This window comes from Zingiber officinale, chromosome 1B (genome assembly GCF_018446385.1).
Source record: "Zingiber officinale cultivar Zhangliang chromosome 1B, Zo_v1.1, whole genome shotgun sequence".
NCBI lineage: Eukaryota > Viridiplantae > Streptophyta > Magnoliopsida > Zingiberales > Zingiberaceae > Zingiber > Zingiber officinale.
In genome coordinates, this window is record NC_055986.1 from 156118005 (window position 1) to 156141126 (window position 23122).

The 23122-nt window shown below is 37.0% G+C and overlaps 1 protein-coding gene across 1 annotated transcript; it reads left to right on the forward strand.

The window, feature by feature from the left end:
- The first annotated feature begins 1465 nt into the window (after window positions 1-1465).
- LOC121985894 (protein NRT1/ PTR FAMILY 5.2-like) lies at window positions 1466-18367 on the forward strand. Its single transcript, XM_042539608.1, has 4 exons — window positions 1466-1705; window positions 1816-2033; window positions 16723-17294; window positions 17379-18367. Exons 1-4 carry the CDS (start codon window positions 1582-1584, stop codon window positions 18202-18204), a joined length of 1740 nt encoding a protein of 579 aa, XP_042395542.1. The 5' UTR covers window positions 1466-1581; the 3' UTR covers window positions 18205-18367.
- The last annotated feature ends 4755 nt before the right edge of the window (window positions 18368-23122 follow it).

A 23122-nucleotide genomic window follows, 5' to 3' on the forward strand; every position in this document is an offset into this window, starting at 1 on the left:
ATAGTCAATCTCTAGAATTTATCTATATCTTAAAATAGAAAAATCATTTGTAATATCGGTTTCTCATAATATTTAACATTTCTATAACGGTGATGACGTATGACATGGCGGAGGCTGCAGTGTGCAGAGAGAAAACAAAATGTAAGATAAAATTTTCTCAAAATTATCATAATTCATTTTAAATCGATCGAACTTGTTTAAACCTTAAATTTGTTTCGGTCATAACTCGACCAAATCAATCCCAATTTAAACTTATGTAATCATTATCTCTATGTCTACCTGTTGGATTTAGTTCAAACTCAATCCAATTTTAATTTAGCGCTCTCACTTTGTGTTCTACATTTAATTTATCCTTTTATTATTATATATTTTATTTTTAAAATTTAATATTTAACATCCCAAGTCACGATATATTTTTATAAAAGTGATACCAATAGATAGCTTAGACCAAGAGTTTTCCAAATATGTGATCAATTTCAATTTTCCGACGACAAACAATGATAAATCGATCAGTCAAAATAGCGATGAGGGATTTTCAAATATATATTATTAATATTTTTTTAAAAAAATTCCAGAGAAAGCGTTTGCACCCCTCTTCCTCTTCGTAATGTGGCTACGCCCCTGATGATCCCAACTCCAACTCCCAAATTTCAATTTTTCGAATAAGTTTAAGAAATTTATTGGGAGAGCGGGAGAAGTCATGCATTTTATATATATTTTAACTTTAGCATGATATTAAAAATATTATCAATTTTTTAATAATATCTTTAAAATTTAAAATAAATTACTAACTTTATTAAATTTAAACAATCAATTTTTTTACTATATACTACATTAATTATTTTAAATTTTTTATCATCTTTATTTTTTATTATTTTCTTTTGTCTTTTCTATTTTTTTTCTTTCTATATATATAATATCTATTTTTTATTATTCAATTAATTTTTAAATTTTTTCTCAATTTAAGTAATATTTTAATATTTAGAGAATGAATTTTATTTTTAAATTTAGATAATTATGAAATTTAAATTTAAAAAATTGATAGTTAATGTAAAAAATTTTATAAGTAAATATTAAATTTAAAATAAATTCTCAATTACGGAAGTAATGTGGACGTTCTGTAATTGCCATTATGAAAACCAACCCAGTCAAACTTATCCATATGGCACTAGCCCTATTACAAAAATCACAATCAGCTCGTTTATTATATTTGGCTGCTCGTTCACAATCCGCTTTTGTCCAATGATTCTGGAAACGGATAAACACGATCCACGGCAGAAAGTCATTTTGCCAGGTGTAGTGGCAAATGAAGTATCTACGATTCAAATTCCAACTAGGACGTTCTGTAAAATATTTTTCTTGAATGAGATGAAAATTTTAGAACGTTAGCTGAGTCAGAATTCATTTGAGCTTCCGAATTTATTCAGTGGGAGAAAGGCATCCACCTTCCGGATTAATTGAGCCCCCCAGCTCCAAAAACTAGCTTTTCCCTATGCCACCCGACAATGCGAGCGCCATTTGCTGTCTATAAAACCCCAAGCTCGCGGGACAACCACTGATCAGTGATCTCGCTCGAACGTCATGGCTGCCGTCTGCGACGATTCCGGGCTTGGAGAGTACACCAAGGACAGCACCGTCGACCTCAAAGGCAACCCCGTCCTCCGGTCTAAAAGAGGCGGGTGGACCGCCTGCTCCTTCGTCGTCGGTACGAACTCCCTCCTCCGGCGATCCTTTTTTTTTTTTTTTTTTGCGTTCGTGTGCGCACGAGTTGTTCGACGAATTGGTCGGCTGATACGTATGTGTGTGTGTGTTTAGTATACGAGGTGTTCGAGCGCATGGCGTACTACGGCATCTCCTCCAACCTCATACTGTACCTGACAAATAAGCTTCACCAGGGCACCGTCACGGCCTCCAACAACGTCACCAACTGGGTCGGCACCGTCTGGCTGACGCCGATCGCCGGCGCCTACGTCGCCGACGCGCACCTCGGCCGCTACTGGACCTTCATCATCGCCTCCGTCATCTACCTCTCGGTAATTGCACCATATCGTCGTATAAAAAATTAGAGTTGACAACCTTCCGTTTTAAAAGTTTTTTTTAGACTTTAAATTATTCATCAATGAGAGTCCATGTTATCCAATCATTTAGATGATCAATAAAATAAACAGATATAATGCCCAATTGAATTCATATATGCATGCTCATTTTATTTAATTTTTCTAATAAACCTTTAACCTAAATAAATAATTGTATTAGGTGTTTATAGAGTTATAGAAAATAATTTCCTTAGTTTATGTTTTTGTTTAATTATAGTAAATACAACAATAACCAATAGCAATCAAGTTTATCTCACGGATGGAATTGACTATATGGTTTCTTTTATTCCATTTACTTTATTACTTATTATATCATTTTTTAATATTTAAATAAGTTTTATCTTATTTTATTATTATTAACTAAGTTTTTTTATCTTTCTCTTTCTCATTTAATGTGCATATTTATTATAATTTTATATCGCATATTTAGAATATTTATTGGTGTAATCTTGACTTTTTCTCTAATATTTTTTATTTCTTATCATATTCATTCTTATATGTCCGCACATCCACCTACAATTCTCATTTTTTACTCATGTGCTCCAGTTATAATCCAATATTTAGTTTCATATAATATATCAAGTCTAACTATCATTTTATAAAACTTTCCTTTAAGTTTTAGAGGTACTTTATGAAAACACATGCACTCTCCTTTAATTTAACTATCCTGCTTTTATTCTATGTCATACATTTCTCTCAATCCCTTTATCCTATTGCAAGAATGATCCTAAATACTTAAATCTTTCAGTTACAAACAATTTTTCATCTCTTATATTAATAATTATATTATTATGTTTAATATTGTTAAACTTAATTACATATATTTTGTCTTTAATCTATTAAACCTAAAACTTTTCACTTATAGCGTTTCCGGTAAGATTTGAGTTTAATATTTACTCCTTCACATGTTTCATCTACAAAAATAATATCATCTGTAAATAATATATATGCACCTCGGTACCATATCTTAGATGTATCCAGTGAGTGCGTTCATAATTAGTGTAAAAAATAGGAACTTAGAGCTAATCCTTGATGTAACCTTATCTTTATGAGAAATACTTTGGATAATCACCTAGAGTCACCACTTTTGTCATTATATCTTTATAAATACCCTTAATTAATTCAATATACTCTGTGTTAACACATCTTTATAGAATTCTCCATATAATTTTAGTTGAGACTCTATTATAAGTTTTTTCTAGATCGATAAATACCATGTGTAAGTCTTGCTTTTATTCCCGATATTTTTTAAATAGTTACGTAAGAAGATATATAGTTTCTATTATCGATCTTCCAAACATAAATCAAAATTGATCTTTGATTATGAGGTCTCATTCCTCAGTTATTTTCCTATTACTCTTTCCCAATGTTTCATAAAATGACTCATCAATTTAAGACTCTATAATTTTGTATATCTCCTTTATTCTTATATAAGGGAACTAGAGTATTTACCATCGATTGATCAGACATTTTTTTCGTTTCTAATATAAGATTGAATAACTTTATAAGTCATTCAATATCTTATTTTCCTAAGTACATTCATACCTATATCAAAATATCATCTGGTCCAACTATTTTTGCATTATGCATCCCATTTAAAATTTGTTCTGCTTATGAAGTTTTCATCTTCAATGAAAATTTAAATTTTTATACTCATCTAACTTACTTAATTTACTTAAGTTAAGTTGATCGCCTAAATCTTCATTAAAAAATTACTGAAAATACTTCTTCTATCGCACTTTTATTCTTTATCATTGGATAAGATATTCTAAGTTTTCCTCATTCATTTTTTTTATTGGGGGGGGGGGGGGGGGGGGGGGGGGTACATGCATCGCCTTTCATTTTAAAACTATTATTTTCATTGTAAGATGTAGCAGAAAACACAATCGCATGAAATACTTTATTTTTACTTGGTTCACAGCCTCCAACTACTAGTCCAAGGCCCGCAGTCTCTTGGATTACTTATCAGTGGACAATTCATTATTGATCTCTTTTCCGAACAATTGTTAGGAGGCTAAAATTTGCTTCTTACAAAAGATGAGGAACAATAACAAATTTACTGTTCCTTAGAATTGAAAGCACGAAGTGAAGTGACAATAAATAAATAATATTGATAATATAAGATGGAGCGGAGCTTCATTATATTTGTCGGAGTGTAGCGTAAGAGTATTTGCATGAGATGAGAACAAGAAGGCTTCTAAAAGTTGGTGTTGAAGCCTCTGGTCGAGCTTATTTTTATAGGCATCGCCTTTCATTTTAAAACTATTATTTTCATTGGAAAATAAGAGTAAGATGCAGCAGAAAACACAATCACATGAAATACTTTATTTTTACTTGGTTCATAGTCTCCGGCTACTAGTCCAAGGCCCGCAGTCTCTTGGATTACTTATCAGTGGCCAATTCACTATTGATCTCTTTTCCGAACAATTATTAGGAGGCTAAAATTTGCTTCTTACAAAAGATGAGGAACAATAACAAGTTTACTGTTCTTTAGAATTGAAAGCACGAAGTGAAGCGACAATAAATAAATAATATTGATAATATAAGATGGAGCGGAGCTTCATTATATTTGTCGGAGTGTAGCGTAAGAGTATTGCATGAGATGAGAACAAGAAGGCTTCTAAAAGTTGGTGTTGAAGCCTCTGGTCGAGCTTACTTTTATAGGCTTGGATCGGTCTACTGGTCAATATGATAGGTCTATCGATTACCTAAATAACTGGATCTAGATCTGATCTATTTGTCAACCGGTCTATAGGATCGATCTACCAATCCTTTATCCCGCCAATGTCTTCCTACCACCTCAACACTTTAATGTCAATCCATGGTCATGTTAGCCTCGCAGGGCTAATCCTTGATCGTTCCTCGTGCCATGTCAGCGCGTCAATCCTTATCCCATGCCATGTCAACTAGATTATCCTTATACTGTGCTACATCATCCATCTGAGACTTATCCTCATCCACTTCGGATGTCACATTAGCACATAAGACGTCTCAGCTACCAAGTCACACATAGTGCTATCTCAGCTTTTCAGTTGACTAAACTTTACTCTTTGGTCATCTGAACCATTTAGTAGATCAGTTAACCTATTCGGTCGCCCGAATCCTACAAGATAAGTGATCCTGTTTGAGACCAGTGGAGATGATGCGCTGGGCATGGTGGATGAAAGATTGGCCATTAGAAGACCTTTCTCTCCAAAAGAAGCTTCTCCTCTGATCATACGCACACGGAGACGATCCAACAAAATGTCAGTGCCTTGAAACCAGGGGAGTCTCTGGCGAAGGCCCTCCAAGCTCAAGTTAGTCCCAGTCTGAGTGAATGAAGAATAGTGAGAATGTGCACGTGAGAATAGAATTGCATATGTCAGTGAACGTATCTTTGTCACGAAGAGAACTCCTCTTTTGTATACCACCTCACATAACCTCCGCAATCATGAGGTGGTGAAGTGTGTTAGAGGTTGTTAGACAATACACCATAATTATTTAAGGAATCTTTTTCTTACTCACATGTATACCTCTTTTATCATTTATAGCTTCTATTATTACTAAAGTTGATGAAGAAATATGTTGTTATAATTGGTCTGCTGATGGGGGACACGATGGTCCCTAAAAAAGGTTCCAGAAGGATATTTTATGATTCATAATTATTATTATACCAGGTTGTTAGGATGTTGTCTGCTAAACATATCTCAGTCGATCATTAAGCCGACTGCTCTATTGAGATGTTGTTATCAATTGAATATAACTTAGCCAGTCCTTAAGCTGGCCACCTTATTAGGATGATGTTGTTGATTGAATAGGTCTCGACTGGTCTTTATGCCATCTACCCTGTTGGCCTGATGTTATTTGATAAGTATATCTCAGCTAGTCCTTAAGCCAACCGCTCGATTAGAATATATGTTGAATATATCTCAGTCGGTCCTTAAGTCGGCCGCTTGATTGGAATACCTACTAAATATATCTCAGCCGATCCTTAAGTCAGCTGCTTGATTAGAATATCTGCTGAATATAAGTCAGTCGGTCCTTAAGTCGGCTACCTTGTTGAGACATTCAGTTGTATTCTATATAAGTGATTTCATCGTATGCTATACTGCTTGTATCTTGGTCGTTCATTAATCCAACCTTCTTATTATGCTGCTATTCGCTGAGTATATTTTGGCTAGTTTTTAAACCAGTCACCTTATTAGAATACTATTTGCTAAGTATATTCTGGTCAGTCTTTAAGCCGACCACTATGTTAGAATGTTTAGTTGAGCTCTCGATCATTAAGCCACTCTATTATATTTTGCATAACTCTGAAACATTTGTTCAAAAAATGATATATTGCTTTAGTCATGTCGGAAATCCACTTGAGAAATAATAAATAACTTGTACTTTATCAGGATCTCGTCTGGGTGGAAATATAAGGATAAGTGTTGTAGACTCGGTCGTCCTTCTATCCACCCAGGCTTATAAAGGGTTATTAAGAGAGATGCAGTCACACTATGTCATTTCTCGACTAGATATTTGTATGATCAGAGCATACATGTTCGCCCGGCTTTATGACTGGGCGGATACATGTGTGTGCTACCCTCTATAATTGGTCTATTATAGAGTGAGTCAATCATTCTTGCCAATGTGTAACTCTGGTCGACCTTAATCTTGGCCGCCCTAAGGTCTGGTCATTTCCCCGATCGAATTAAACCTCGATCTGGTCAACCTAAGAACCTTGACACTAGGCAGCTGATCCAGGCCAAAGAAGGGAATGTTACTTCTTTTGGAGTAGGACTTCCACATCATCTTGACTTTGACCGCTATGTCACCTTCTGGGTCCATCCGTCATAACCCGTATCAACAAGGTTAGCAGAGAATATGCAATTTAAGTAATTCTAGTTAAGTTAATTACTTAACTATCTTATCTTAACTTTGGAATCTGATTAAGATTCTTAGTTGTATCGTTGCCTAAAGTTGTCCCTGTTGGCTCAACGAGGCCGACAGGAAGGAGTGAATTGCCTATGAAAAAGTAAAAAATAAGAACCCTTCTCAATCTTTCAACTCAAATTAGTAGCACACTTATAAACATAAAATTAAGCAACTAATAAGTAAAAGACACAAAGGAGTTACTTAATTACAACCTAGGTGGTTGTTAATCCAAGATAAAAGAAATCGCTGAAAAGATCTCCTTCGTGTAGGCGGAGAAGCCTATTACAATTGTTGAACACTCAGAAATGTGATAGGAAAAGAATACAGGAGTTGATTATCTATTTCCTAGATCTAGGGGTATTTTTATAGCCCTTGGGAAACCTTATTTAGGGCTAGAAGGCGCCTTCAACATGATGGAAGGTGCCTCCAGCAAAGCACCATCAGATAAAACTTTATCCACTACCAACGACAAAATTTGCCTGGTCGAAGGAGCCTTCCATGCACATTGAAGGAGCCTTCCATAAAGGGTCGAAGGCGCCTTCAAGTGCTTGAAGGCGCCTTCCATGAAAGCTTGACTACACCTTCAAGTGCTTGAAGGCACCTTCCAACAGAAGGCTTCAGCAGCTGCCAAGCTCCAAGCTTCTTCTCTTGCTCTTTCGCTGCTCCTCTCACTCGAGTGATTTAGGCCAATAGGAATAGAGCTCACCCGAACCCATTTTCTGGCTTTCTCCTCGAGCAGACTTCTGCTCCAGCTTCTCGTCCCTCGGAATGCCACACATATCCTTTTCATCCACCGGTGTACTCTTCCACAGCATCTCGTTGTTCGGATACACCGAGCATGTTGGCTCCCTTTCTGTGTCATCCTTCTCGTTAGCTGCATATTCTATTCGACTTCTTGTGTTCCTAAGCTCCTGTACACTTAGACACAAGGATCAAACACAACATGACCTAACTTTAACTTGATTGATCACATCAAAACTACCATGGGGTTCCATTAACCTCACAAAACTTATCCTTGACCATTCCTCATGCCACATCAGCGTGCTAATTCTTATCCTGTGCCACATCAACAAGATGATCCTTATTCCATTCTACATCAGCCATCCGAGACTTAACCTTGTCCACCTCGGATGACATATTAGCACATATGACATCTCAACTACCAAGTCACACATTGTGCCATCCCAACTTCCGATAGACTAAACCTTACTGTTCAATCGCTGAAACCGTTTGGTCGACCAATTAACTCATTCAATCGATCAGTTAAGCTTGAACCTTTCAAGAAAAGTTTAGTACAGAATATGCAATTTAAGTAATTCTATTAAAACAATTATTTAACTATCCGATCTCAACTTCATAATCTGATTAGGATTCTTAGTTGGAGTATCGTCTAAAGTTGTCCCCATAACAAGAACTCGACCTTACTCATTTTTCTTTTTAGAAGAACCTCTTCACTCCTGGAGCTTACCTTTATTTATCATCAACCAAACATCCAATCCTCTAGACTTATTTGGGCTACCTCTGCTCAACATTTAATCACCCCTCCAGGTCTTCCTTTGATTCGATCTCCGGTCCTAGTTGACCTATCGAATCGGCCTTGCCAGATGTTCGGTCCCTTGACCCATCTAGATTTTCATGTCTGGTGTTCAGTTCTCTTAATCTGCTAAGAGTTTTGGTGCCTAGTACCTAGTAAACCTGGCATACTATAACTTAGGTTTGATTATATAGTGCTCCTTGCACCAACAACTCTTACAAGTATTATAAATGGTTGGTTTTTTCCTTCTCTTTCTCTTGTATTTTGTCATTCCATTATCAAAATTCTTTACTTAGTGATGTATGTCCCTTTCTCTCATCGAGTACACTCTTAAATACTATTTTCAACTTTGATATCATCTTATCTCATGTCGTATTTGAGTCATTGTGTATTTTTCCTAATACCTTAACTTTTACCCTTTCCATAAGTATGTTTTATTTCCAATACTTTAACTTCTACCATTTAATTCTAGGAGTCATGCACGTTTTTCTTCTTTTGATACTATGCTTGAAATATATATTGTTGCGCAAAGAGAGGGCAACACCTCTCAACTTCTAAAGCGTGGAAGAAGAGGAAAAGAGAAAAGAGATCGCGCAGAGCAATAAGACAAAGACACATAAAAAGAGAGCAAACACGAAAAAGGAGAAGAAGAAGAGAAAGAAGAAGAGTTATCATAGTTCGGGGACGTGCTTACTCCACAAAAATGGTCGAAGCTTTATTAGAATTCTCTTTACACAAGAGAATCATATTACATGATTCTTGTGATTGCTGTTGTACAATAGGTTTATAATGATCCCTATAAATAATGCATAAACCCCAAACTTGGTAAAATTATAACAGAATTTTGTTATGAAAAATCACAATAGAATTATGTTACAAAAAATTGTAACAGAATTATGTTATATAAAATCGTAACAAATTTTATTACAAAAAATCTTAACAGATTTTTCTTCCATAACATCCATCGCATTGATGAAGGGGAGCCTTGGCGCAATGGTAAAGTTGTTGTCATGTAACCAAAAGGTCACGGGTTCTAATCCTGGAAACAGCCTCTTGTAAAAAGTAGGGTAAGGCTGCGCACAATGAATCCTTCCCCAGGACCCCGCATGGTATGAGCTTCGTGCACCGGGCTACCCTTTTAACATCCATCGCATTGATCCCATCCAAATATGAGCTACTCGTCAACAATCTCTACGTTGGCGAATACTCACCCCTTCGAAGAATACGAGTATCTGAATAAACCTCCACCTGGATCTTTGGGTCTAGGCTTCCTTACTCTAGCATTTAGAGATATGGATTAAGTTCAAGCAATGCTTGAACTTCTCTATGGTCACTGGCTTTGTTAAGATATCTGCAGCATTGTCTGTCGTGTGAACCTTCTCAAGTTGAATTTCCGCGGAAGTAATCAACTCTCTGATCTTGTGAAACCTCACATCAATGTGCTTGGTTCTCACATGATACACCTAATTTTTCGCCAAATAGATAGCACTCTGACTATCATAACAACTTGACTCCACCTTGCTGAACACCCAGTTCTCTGACAAACCTTGTAAGTCATAAAGCTTACTTTGCTGCTTTAACTACTGCCATGTACTCTGACGTCGTAGTAGGCAATGCAATAATAGATTGAATCATAGATTTCCAATAAATAGATCCTCCTACCACAGTAAACATGTATCCTGTAATAGACCTCCTGTTATCTAAATCTCCTCCTGTTATCTAAATCTCTTGCATAGTCCACATCTATGTACCCAGCAATTAAAGAATTTTTCAGTTGTCTATTGAACATGATGCTATAATCAGTTGTACTTCTCAAGTATATGAAAATCCACTTCACTGCATCCCGTGGTCGACCAGGATTTGAGAGAAACTTGCTTACCATACTATCTGCTTGGGCCAAATCTGGTCTCGTACAAACCATGGCATACATCAGACAACCAACTGCACTAGCATAAGGAACTTTTGACATCTCTTGGATCTCGTCATCCATCTTTGGATAATGTGTACTGGATAACTTGAAGTGATGCGCCAGGGGTGTACTCATTGACTTTGTACTCTTCATGTTAAACCTATCCAGCACGTTCTCCACATAGCTACATTGAGACAACCATAATCTCCCTGCAGCTCTATCCCTGTAAATCTCCATCCTAAGAATCTTTTTGGTCTCTCCCATATCTTTCATGTCAAATTCCTTGCTCAATAGCCTCTTTAATTTATCAACCTCTTTCATTTTCTTCGCAACAATGAGCATGTCATCTACGTATAGTAGTAAGAAAATCAGTGATTCATCTTCAAGGCTCTTCACATATATGCAACAGTTATACTCAAATCTCCTATATCTGTTTTGAATCATGTAGGAATCAAAATATTTTTATCATTGCCTAGGAAATTGTTTCAATCCATAGAGCGATTTCTTCAACTTGCAAACCAACCGCTCTTGTTCGAACTGACTAAATCCCTTAGGTTGTAATATAAAAATTTGTTCCTCCAAATTTCCATAAAGAAATGTCATCTTCACATCCATTTACTCCAACTGCAAATTGTGATGTGCCACCAAAACCGACACCGCTCTAATTAACGTATGTCTTACCACTGGAGAGAAAATTTCTTCATAGTCAATCCCCTTTCTCTGTGAATACCCTTTTGCTACCAACCGAGCCTTGAACTTCACTTCTTCTCCCTCTAACACTGCTTCTTTCTTCTTGAATATCCACTTGCACCTTATAGCTTTCTCTCCTTCAGGAAGTTCCACTAGATCCCACATTTAGTTCTTATGCAACAACTCCATCTCCTCTGCCATAGCACCCGTTCACCTGTCTTTCTCAGAGTTGTGTATCGCCTCCTGAAAAGATGTAGGGTCTCCGCTACTAGTGATAAGGGCATAAGATACTAAGTCTTCGAATCCGTATCTGGTGGGTAGTTTTATGACTCATCTTGTTCTGCCACCAGCTATAGTGCGATGCTCTGTGTGCTCTGAGCTAAAATCATTGGAGTTATAAGTCTCTAGCTCCACCTACATAACATCTTTCTCCATGTTGCTTTGTGGTGTTTCCTTTCCTTCTTCCTGAGTACGTTGTAGTATAGTTTTCTCATTAAGCACTACATTTCTGCTGATCACCACCTTGTTTTCCTTAAGATTCCAAAGCTTGAAATCTTTAACTCCTTTCTGATACCCCAGAAAAATGCACTGTTTTGACTTCACATCCAGCTTTGATGTTTCCTCACTAGATATGTGCATATAGACTGGACATCCAAAAACTCGAAGATGAGAGTAATCTACTTGATTCTCTGTCTATACTTCCTCTGATACTTTGCCTTCTAGTGCTGCCCTTGGTGATCTATTAATGAGATAATATGCTATGTTAACCGCTTCTGTCCAAAAATTCTTTGTAAGACCTCCATTCAGCCTAAGACATCTTGCTTTCTCAATGATTGTCCTGTTCAACCTTTCTACTATCTTGTTCTACTGAGGTGTCCTGTGAACCAAGAAATGTCTCATTATCTCATGTTGCTCACAAAATTCCTACAATTTTGAATCTATGTACTCAATCTCATTGTCTAACCTAAGACATTTGATTTTTCTTCCGATCTGGTTCTCTACTTCAGTTTTTCACAGTTTAACCTTTGCAAAAGTTTCTGACTTGTGACGCATAAAGTATACACAGACCTTTCGTGAGAAATCATCAGTAAAATTCACAAAATACAAGTGCCCTCCATGTGATGCTACACTAGCTGGTCCCCAGAGATCCGTATATACGTAGTCCAGAATCTCCTCTGTCTTGTTTGTCGTCGTCTTGAATTGCACTTTGCTTTATTTCCAAAGAACATAAAATTTGTAGAATTCAAGCTTGTATGTCTTGACACCCTTTAATAAATCTCTCATGTGAAGTTCTAGCATCCCACGTTCACCTATATGCCCTAGCCGCATATGCCACAAGACTGTACTGTCTGATTCAGACTCCACCGAAGTGACTCCACCTATAAATGTAATCCCTATCAACTTGTAGATGTTTTCTGCTACCTTTTATCCTTTCATTATCGTCAGAGCTCTCTTGCTGACTTTCATCACCTTGCTCACTGATTTGTAATTACAACCAATACCATCCAGTGTGCCTAGTGAAATCAAGTTCTTCCTTAGCTCTGGTATATATCTGACATCACATAAAGTTCTGATCACACTATCAAACATCTTGATTCTGACATTCCCTATGTTGATAACTTTGCATGATACATCGTGTCCCATCAACATTGAACTAGAATTCACTGCCCTATAGGTATCAAACTAATCCTTGTTTAGAGTCATATGATATGAACATGCAGAGTCTAAAATCTATGCATCTGTCAGCTGCTCCAAACTCGACATAACTGATAGCATATTTCCATCACCACTCTCTAAATTTCTTCTTCAATTATGTTTGCAGACTTTGCCGAACTACCATTGTTCTCTGCAACATGCTTCTTTATCTCTGGACAATCTCTCTTGATATGACCTTCGCCTCCACATTTATAGCACGTGATCACCTTCTTCCTTCTCGATTTAGAATGAGCCTTGTTGTTGTTACCCGATCTATGTCGAGATTTACTCCTATCACACTCTTGGTTGCTATTTACCACAAGTTCTTCTCCTTGAGAAACTTCATCACTTATTTTCTTCCTTTGGTGAAAACCTAGCAACACACCTATGATCTCCTCCAATTTGAGAGTTTCCTTACCCCACATCAAAGTAGTAACCAAATTCTTGTATGTAGGAGATGAAGGTAGAGAATTCAACAACATCAGTATCTTGTCCTTGTCTTCGATCTTCACATCAACCCACTTTAGATCGCTCACAATCTGGTTGAATATGTTGATGTGATAGCTCAGATCAGTTCCTTTTGTCATCTTCAGCTCGAATAATTTCTCCTCGAGATACAACTTGTTTGTTAATGACTTTGACATGTACCGACTCTCCAGCTTTTACCAAACTGCCACCGGTGATGCCTCGTCCATGACATGGTACATCACATCATCTGTAAGACAAAGCCTAATTATTGCTACTGCCTTCGCTTGAAGTTCTTCCCAATCTAATCTCTCCATGCTTTTCGGTTTCCTTTCTCCTACCGCCTTCACCATGTCTTGTTGCACCAACAAGTCCTTGACTCTTCTCTGCCATAATCCGAAGTTTCCGATTCTGTAAATCTTCACCATATCAAACTTCGCAGAAGTCGCCCCCGACATATTGAAGAAATCCACTAAAAATCTGTAGCTCCGATACCAATTGTTGCGCAAAGAGAGGGCAACACCTCTCAACCTCTAAAGCGCGGAAGAAGAGGAAGAGAGAAAAGAGATCGCGCGAAGCAACAAGACAAAGACGCACAAAAAGAGAGCAAACACGAGAAAGGAGAAGAAAAAGAGAAAGAAGAAGAGTTATCGTGATTCGGCGACGTGCCTACTCCACAAAAACGGCTGAAGCTTTATTAGAATTCTCTCTACACAAGAGAATCATATTACATGATTCTTGTGATTGTTGTTGTACAATAGGTTTACAATGATCCGTATAAATAATGTATAAACCCCAGACCTAGTAAAATCATAACATAATTTTGTTATGAAAAATCACAATAGAATTCTGTTATAAAAATCGTAACAGAATTCTGTTATATAAAATCGTAACAGATTTCATTACGAAAAATCATAACAAAATTTTCTTCCATAACATACATCACATTGATCCCATCCAAATATGAACCACCCGCCAACATATATCCAATATTATTAACTTATGTTGGGTAGTTAAATTTTTTTTAATATGGATGACCTAGCAATCTTTACAATTTTTTTTTATCTTTATTTCTAAGCATAAGAAAGTCAATTTATGATTTATTATTTTTACTTTTGAACGTGACTAAATGTTCTTCTCTTTTCTTGAAAAAAGTATTAACTAGTATAAGATCATATACTATTGTAAAATCTAATATAATTTTTCCTTCTTTATTTTCTATTTTAAATCTATAACTCCATGCAGGTTTATCATATTCCTCATTATACTACAGGCTCATTTAAATTTTCTCTTATTAAAATCATTTCAGTTGACAGAATATTTTGTACCTCATCTAGGTTGTCTAGATTTGATGTGTTCATCTAATCCTTCTTGAGATGTATATATGTTAATTACATTAATAATTTTTTTTATCATCACTATATTAAGAGCTATAATTTTATTCCCTTTTAACTACTACTATTTCATCTTTTAGCGAACTATTTACTACAATACTTACTCCTCTACTCCTTTGTTTGTTTTACTTCTTCCGATGTATCATAACTTAAAACTTGAATTCTCTATTTTTTTTTTCCTTCTCTTCAACTTATTTTGTCTCTTATAAACGTAAAATATTAATTTTTCTCATAATTATAATATCTACTTTTATTATTTTACTAGTGAGTGTTTCTAAATTTCATATTTCAAATTTTAAAAAATTAATTTTCTTATAATATTTATTCATACACAACCTATGATGTAAATATTTTTATATATTTAATGTTACACTCAAATTCTCATGGAGATGCAGTTGAGAATCCTTATAACACATACTTTCAGAGAAACATCATAACATTGATATAATAATTCTAACGCGCAATCCTGTGCTTTTTTATCTAGATTTGAGACTCATATTAACGTGTTTGTTTAATTATAATAAATACATGACAAAATAATTAATTAACAACTATGTTTTCATTTAACGTAGATATCTTTATTTTGATAAAAAAAAATAATTAATCAGGAATACTTTTATTTAGTTATACTACCTTATTTATTGTTTTATAATAAATATTATTTTATAATTCATGCACAGTTATTTCAAGATTTATACATAAATGAATAAGAAATCACTACCAAAATATATAAAGTAACCAAACAAAATCACTTAAAATTATAAATTCTATTTTATTAATCTATAATTTCCCATGTGAAATTAAAACAAATCTAAGAGTTAGATAAAATGGTAAAAATCATAGGAGCGCAACTCATTTTTCAAATTATCAAAGTAACATTTCAGTTTGATTTTTGACAAATTATCAAAGTAACATTTCAAATGACATAGATACCTTCCGACACATATATGTATTTAACATGTACAATATCATCTTTTTTTCAGCTAAATAACGTTATCATAGCTGCATTTCCATATCTGCTATCACTGCAACAATTGTAGCAGGTGTGAACCCATAACTTCTATAACATTGTAACAACTACAAATCAATAGATGTTACAATTATAATCCATGCATTAGAGAAATCAAGAATTGAATTTTTAATTGGAAGAAAAGTGACAATTCCATGGATAAAATGTTTACTCAGAAACCCACCCTAAAATCTAAACTCGTAAACCTTAAAATGAATTAGTCGATAAATTTTTATAATGTATATGTTACATGTTCTAATTGACTAAGTGAATAATTAAATAATTATGATATATCATTCTCTAATAATCAAGAAATAGAATTCATATTTGAGATAAATATATTCTACATCAAACATATATGCAACACCACTATGAAAAATATTAAAAACTCACGTATTCCAAATGATTCAGTAATTAATTGAAAATTCATCATTTTGTTATAGCTATTAGAAAATCATAACTATTATAATATAATTATGATGCTCAATTGTAGTAGTTATGATGTCGTATCTATTATAATATAGTTATTGTTCTATTGTGATAGTTATGATTTCGTAACTACTATAATATGATCGAATTTAGATGAAAAAAAAATATCCTTTAAACATCGATAGTTGTTACTCGAAAAACATATATATTATCCTCTCAAAATGGTAAGGTGGTTGAAATATGTTATTACTTAAGGTCACATCTTTCTTCATATTTTAATCATCTATATTAATGACTAATAATTATTTATAATTTATCTTCTTTATTGATCGAAGAATGTAGTAACAGGAGCATTGGGATAAGTGAATCCTCCTTATAACTCGAAGAACATAGGTATTATTTTATAAGTGAATGGGGTGTCTGTTTTAATAAAAAATTAAAATGATATGTTATTTTGATGATAAAAAAATAATAAAAAAAAATATGGAAAGCTCCTATGATTTTTCACAGATAAAACAATAAAGTGGTTTTCGCTTTAAATTAATTGGTTTTAAGATACTCTTCAAGTCAAGTTTGGGTACCTCGTGCTTGCTTCCAAACAGGGGATGGGTCTACTGACCCTGTCGGTGTCGCTGCCGTCGCTCAAACCGCCGCCGTGCGGCCCCAACACCGCCGACCCTTCCTGCTCCACCAAGGTCTCTCCGTTGCACGTCAGAGTCTTCTTCTGCGCGCTCTACATCCTCGCCGTCGGCGCCGGCGGCACCAAGCCCAACATCTCCACCATCGGCGCCGACCAGTTCGACGAGTTCCATCCTCGCGAGCGCGCGCACAAGCTTTCCTTCTTCAACTGGTGGATGTTCAGTATCTTCTTGGGCACCCTCTTCGCCAATACCTTCCTCGTCTACATCCAGGACAACGTCGGATGGATCCTCGGCTACGCCCTCCCCACCCTCGGCCTTGCTATCTCCATCTCTGTCTTCGTCGCCGGTACTCCCTTCTACCGCCACAGGATCCTCGCCGGAAGCCCCTTGATCAAGATGGCCAGGGTTATCGTGGCCGCCGCCCGGAAATGTACCATGCGGTTGCCTAGCGACCCCAAGGAGCTGCACGAGCTCGATCTCGACGCTTATGCCGAGCCTGGAAAATACCGCATCGATTCCACACCAACTTGGAGGTGAATTATACAATTTCACATCAAAATTAGATTTTTTTACTCCGATCACACATCAAAATTAAATTTTTTAACATCTTCTACCAGGGTTTTGAACAAAGCAGCAGTGAAGACGGGTCCGACGAATCCCTGGGCGCTCTCCACGGTGACGCAAGTGGAGGAGACGAAGCAAATGCTGATGATGATCCCAATCCTCATCACCGCGTTCATCCCCAGCATAATGTTCGCTCAGACCAACACACTGTTCGTGAAGCAGGGCACCACCCTGGACCGCCACATCGGCCCCAACTTCAAAATCCCTCCGGCGAGCCTCGCCGCCTTCTCCACCCTCTCCATGCTCGTCAGCATCGTCCTCTACGACCGCTACTTCGTCCCCTTCATGCGCCGGTTCACCGGGAACCCCCGCGGCATCTCTCTGCTACAGCGCATGGGCACCGGGATGGCGATCCACATCGTGATCATGTCGGTGGCGTCGCTGACGGAGAGGCGGCGGTTGGCCGTGGCGCGGGAGCACGGGCTGGTGGAGAGTGGTGCGGGGGTCCCGCTTACCATCTTCATCCTGCTGCCTCAGTTCGTGCTGATGGGCGTGGCGGACGCGTTCCTGGATGTGGCCAAGATCGAGTTCTTCTACGACCAGGCGCCAGAGGGGATGAAGAGCCTGGGCGCGTCCTACGCCATGACCAGCCTTGGCGTCGGCAACTTCCTCAGTAGCTTCCTGCTCTCCACCGTGGAGCGCATCACGCGGCAGCATGGCCATGGGTGGATACTCAACAATTTGAACGCGTCGCACCTGGATTACTATTACGCCTTCTTCGCCGTGCTCAATTGCCTCAACTTCGCCTCGTTTTACGTGGTGAGCAGGTACTACGTTTACAGAGCAGAGACGACGCATCAAGGGCTCGTTGATGATTGATTATGAATGAGGGAGTTTTACTTTTACACATATAGCCGCCGTTGCCGTTGGAAGAAGATTCCGAGTTCCTTCTCGAACTATAAAAGTGTTAATTACTTTATCTAAAATATAATAAATGTACATATATAATTCCAATGTGACACGAGTATATAAATAAGTTAAACCTAAAGTCCTAACCTTGTCCATGCTTTTTGTTGCTCTAGAAAATATCTCATATATAGTAGTCTATCATTCCCGTGAAGGTATTTAGATCAACAAATTTACTCAATGTGCCCTCTTTTATCCTTCAACTTCGAGTCACCAAGATTCGCAACCTCATCAGTATCACATATCAAATCTAACTTAAATATTTTATCAAATACATTAAAATAAATTGATCAAATTTGACCACTTTAGAATGTTAATGTACCAATAGAGTATACATTTACGAATTCTTTCCATGTTCAATTGAATATCCTTGTTCCCTTATAAAATCCTTGTACTAGACGTTGTTCATTGTGGTACCACTACTCATCTTTGAGTTTGAATGAGAAGCTCATGTTAGGATTGTGTCAATTGGACGAAAAGGGAGGAGGATGGGGAGAACGGACAAAGAAATATTATTATTTTTCCATCTTTTACGAGAGGTAGGAACTTCCGTCGTGAATTGGATATCCGATCAGGCCATTAAATAAAATAGATCCAACATAACTGGAACATCTTGAGTTGGAAAAAGCATTGGAAAAGAAAAGTAGAAGGAGGGTATTGCAAATAAGAAAATATTGTATAAAAATCGGTTAGGAATTGGAAGAACTTAGGAGTTAGTTGATTCAAGTGAAGAGAAAAGTATACGAAAATCTTTAGGAGGAATGAGTGGATGGGAAAACGTAACCTACCCTCCAGTTGTCCTACAAAGAAAGTGACAAGGGGATTGATGCGGTTGCTCAGTCAATGTGGCGAGCATAATCACATAATATGAGGGAATGTGAAATCAGGGCCCTAAGGTTTTAGAAGAGTTGGGGATACACTTCAAATGATTGCTTTTAAAACAAAGTCGAAAGTCCGCTAGACTAGACTCCGATGTATCCCGAGAAGAAAAAACTGATTGAGTACTACACAAACCAACGACTCAATCCAAGATAAAACTAACAAATGAGCTAGAAGAGAAGAAAGGATAGCTTACGCGAGTCACAAGAAAGTTGCGGAATAAGAGATGTCACAAAACTACAACACTCGAAGTAGAAAAATGCAGAGTTGCATTTTTTACGTACGCTAACCCCCCTATAGTCAGGTAAGCTGGCTAAGTGAAAAATCACGGAAGACCAAGATTTTATCCTCTTTTTTTAATCCAATCCGTTGGCTATGGTAGCTATTGATTAGTAAACAACACAGACACACGTGGATGTCATGAATGATGACCCTATAGATAAGACTTGCAATCGAACGACTTGCATACAGAGTCGCACGGCAGGTGTAATGTTGGGACCAGTTTCATGCCCTGATATTGCTAACTTCAATTATCGAAATTTAAACAACAATTATTGTGTTGAACGGGGGAGGCTCAGGAATCAAGTGTCAGCTGTGATGAGACCCAAGATGAACTCTAATCAATGAAGGATAACCAAAAACTCTACTCGTTGTCTTCCTGAGTGATAGAGCACAACAAAATCCCATGGCAATGGTCAAAATAGATGTTTGGTCGACAGGTCAATAGCTATGTTGCTACAATGGTTTAGTACACTGAATGGCCAAGCAAATAAAGGAAAATGTGATCCAAGGAGGGGTTGGGGATAAATGCTTCAGGGCCAAGTGAATAAAGGCCTACATCCATCCCGAATAACACAAAAGAATGAGACAATCAATAGCCTAGTCCGCCATAAATTAAATAAAGTAAACACGCATTAGAATAGGGAGTTCGAACTTAGGACCTAAAAAAATACTCTTCCCTTAACAGGAAAATTGAAGTTTATTGGGTTATCCACCCTCTACAATTTAGCCTTGTGGCCTTATAAAGGGTATTCTCCGAGTGAAAGAATTTAAGTTTTCAAGGCCCCATATTCCTAAGGGTCATATCGCAAAAGGTTCATAACTAAGCCACCAACTTGCTGCTCATTTTTGAGGACTCCTTGATGTGATCTTCCTCTCCCTGGGCTAGATGGAACAAACAAATATTAAGGTCTTCTTGGTCTCTTCTAATTTTCCTTAAATACTCTTGGTATTATTGCATTCAGATTATGATTACGGCCATGGGATCGAGCTCCTCTACCCTTGTTGTTAGCAGCAACCTCCTCATTTCATCAAACTTAATTTGACTACGCTCTTCAATCCGACTTGAAAAGGGACATGTTATGCATCTAAGGTAAATCCAGTCGAGTCATCGATCACCCTATCTAGGCCCGATGAGTAGGTCGACTCCTTCATAATAGTTGTTCCCCATTGGGCATCGACCTCCCCTACCTGCATGGTCGTAGTGGTTCCCAGACGATGAAGAATCTTAACTGAGTGGGTTCCCTCTGACATCAACCTCCGACAGTTTCTAACGTGAAATCGACCCCAGCGAGGTTGCCTACCTCGAGAGCAACGTCGAACTAACAACTAGACAGCATTAGGAGTATAGCTCAATGGTTTTTACGCTTCAATGTCCTGCTTGTGCGACTGGCCAATAGACGGCGCTTTGCTTGTGCGATCGTCCATGCGACTCACCCAGGGCTCACATGACGGCTTACGTGGACTTTCCACCTTCACACCTATATAAGTTTCTATAAAGATAAGTAAAGGTATGATTTTCTTCTCTCACACAAAGACAACTCACTTCTTCTTCTCCAAGCCCTTTTGCTTCCTCGCGCGAGTTCATGAGAACTTGGCTTTGACCCATCATTGACATGACCATCGGAGGGGTCATGTTGACAATATTAGCCCTTGGACTGATGTGCTTTGATCCAGAAACTCCAATGACAAGTAAAATGGAGGTCCATGATGTTAGTTCCTTAGTGACCGACTGGAGGGGGATGAATAGCCTGCACAATAAAAATAAACAAAATCTCCTTTCTCGATCTTATAGCTTGACTAGAATAGACACTTGCATAAAAGAAATAAGAGACTGCTTAAAAAGAAAAAGCATAAAATGGTTATTTGGTTTGCAATCAGGGGATTGCTAATTCAAGGAAGTTGAAGCTCACTAAACAATCTCCTTCAGGCGGAGAAGCCTCTTATAGCAGTTGAAGCACTTAATTACAGAACAAAACTAAAGAGAAATCGTTTACAAGTGTTGTTCTGACTTACTGGATTAGGACTATATTTAATAGTCCTGGTCGGGACGCCTGGAAGGGTTCTAGGAGCCTAGAGGGGGATAAAATTCTATTCCTCTTGCAATGAAACGCGCCACATCGCGTTTGGTTGAGATTTCAGGTCTGGGTACCCACAGGGGTTCTAACCTCTTGGAGGGGTTCCGAGCGCCCGGAGTCCAGGCACCCCAGACTAGGTCCGGGCGCCTGGACAGAAAAGTCAACATTTTATTGACTTTTGGTCCCGATCTTTCCACTCTCGTTATGCTCGCATTAGTTCGGATCTTCCGCTCTGATTCCACTTGCTTGGGTGATTTCGGCCATCCGGAATAAGACTCACTCGAACCCATTTTCCGACCTTCTCGAGCAACTTCCGCTCCGGTTTCTCGTCCCTAAGAAACGCTGCGCGCCTCCTTCTTGTCTGCCCGCGTACTCTTTCGCAGCACCTCGTTTCTTGGACGTACCAAGTCCATCGGCTCTCTCCCATGTCGTCCTTCTCACTAGTTGTGTATTTCACTCGACTTCATGTGCTCATAAGTTCCTGCACACTTAAACACAGGGGTTAAACCACAATAGGACCTAACTTGACTTGGTTGATCATATCAAAACTATCACGGGGTACTTACAATCTCCTCCTTTTTGATGTGGATCAACCCAAGTTAAGTTAGGGTAATCCAAGAAACAATTACTAATAGAAATAGCAAGTGCATATTTTGCATATAAGAAAAACATGTGCAAAAATTAAAAAATGTACCCTCCCCCTAGACTTAATCTCTAGTTTTCCCCTTTGATCATATTAAAATGAGGTAATCTATGCAAAGTCAAAGGAATAAAATCAAGAAGTTTTTAAGTTTTGAAAATCTAGATTTTTTTAATTTCTAAACCATGTAGGGAAAAAATTTAGTTTTGAAAAAAAAATTAGTTTTGAGAAAAATTCCCTTAGATAGAGAAAATGAAAAAGTTCCACAGAAAAATAAATTTTGCAGAAAATAGCACTGTAAGACCAACTAGTAGATGAGTAATGAAATTTTATTTCTCGAAACAAATTTACTTTTAATTAATTTCTAACAGAAATTATGTAGACCAATTTATGTGAAAGCATTAGATAATTTTATAACAGTTAAATGCTTTAACAGTTAGTCAATTAAACATTCATTTCAGTAATTAGCTTCCAGCCTGTGGCAAGACACTAGATCTTCTTGGTTATTAGAACAACAACTACTTCTAGACAAAGTCTCTTAAAGAAATTAAATATTTAATTTTCTTTTTGAAAGCCCTAGGTTTAACTTCTGTAAAAAAAAATAAAAAAAATATGCACAAAATGATAATTTTAACTTAAACACAACTTTGGAACCCAAAATAGATTTATTCTAACTGAGTTAATTAAAAAATTCTTAAGGATCTATTTCTGTGATATTCTTCTAATTTGACCTTTATGGTATCTAAAATGTCAATTTAGTCCACTATACTTTTTAACTTGTAAGTATGCATTATTTTTAATTTCTTCTTTCAATTTTTCATTTTCCATTTTTATGTTGTCGAAATCCTCTAGTCGATAAGATGTTGCTAAGGTTAGTTTTAATTCTTTATTTTCTTTTAATATTTTTTTATTTTCTATCTCTAATTTACAAGAATTTTTTGACAGTATTTTTATA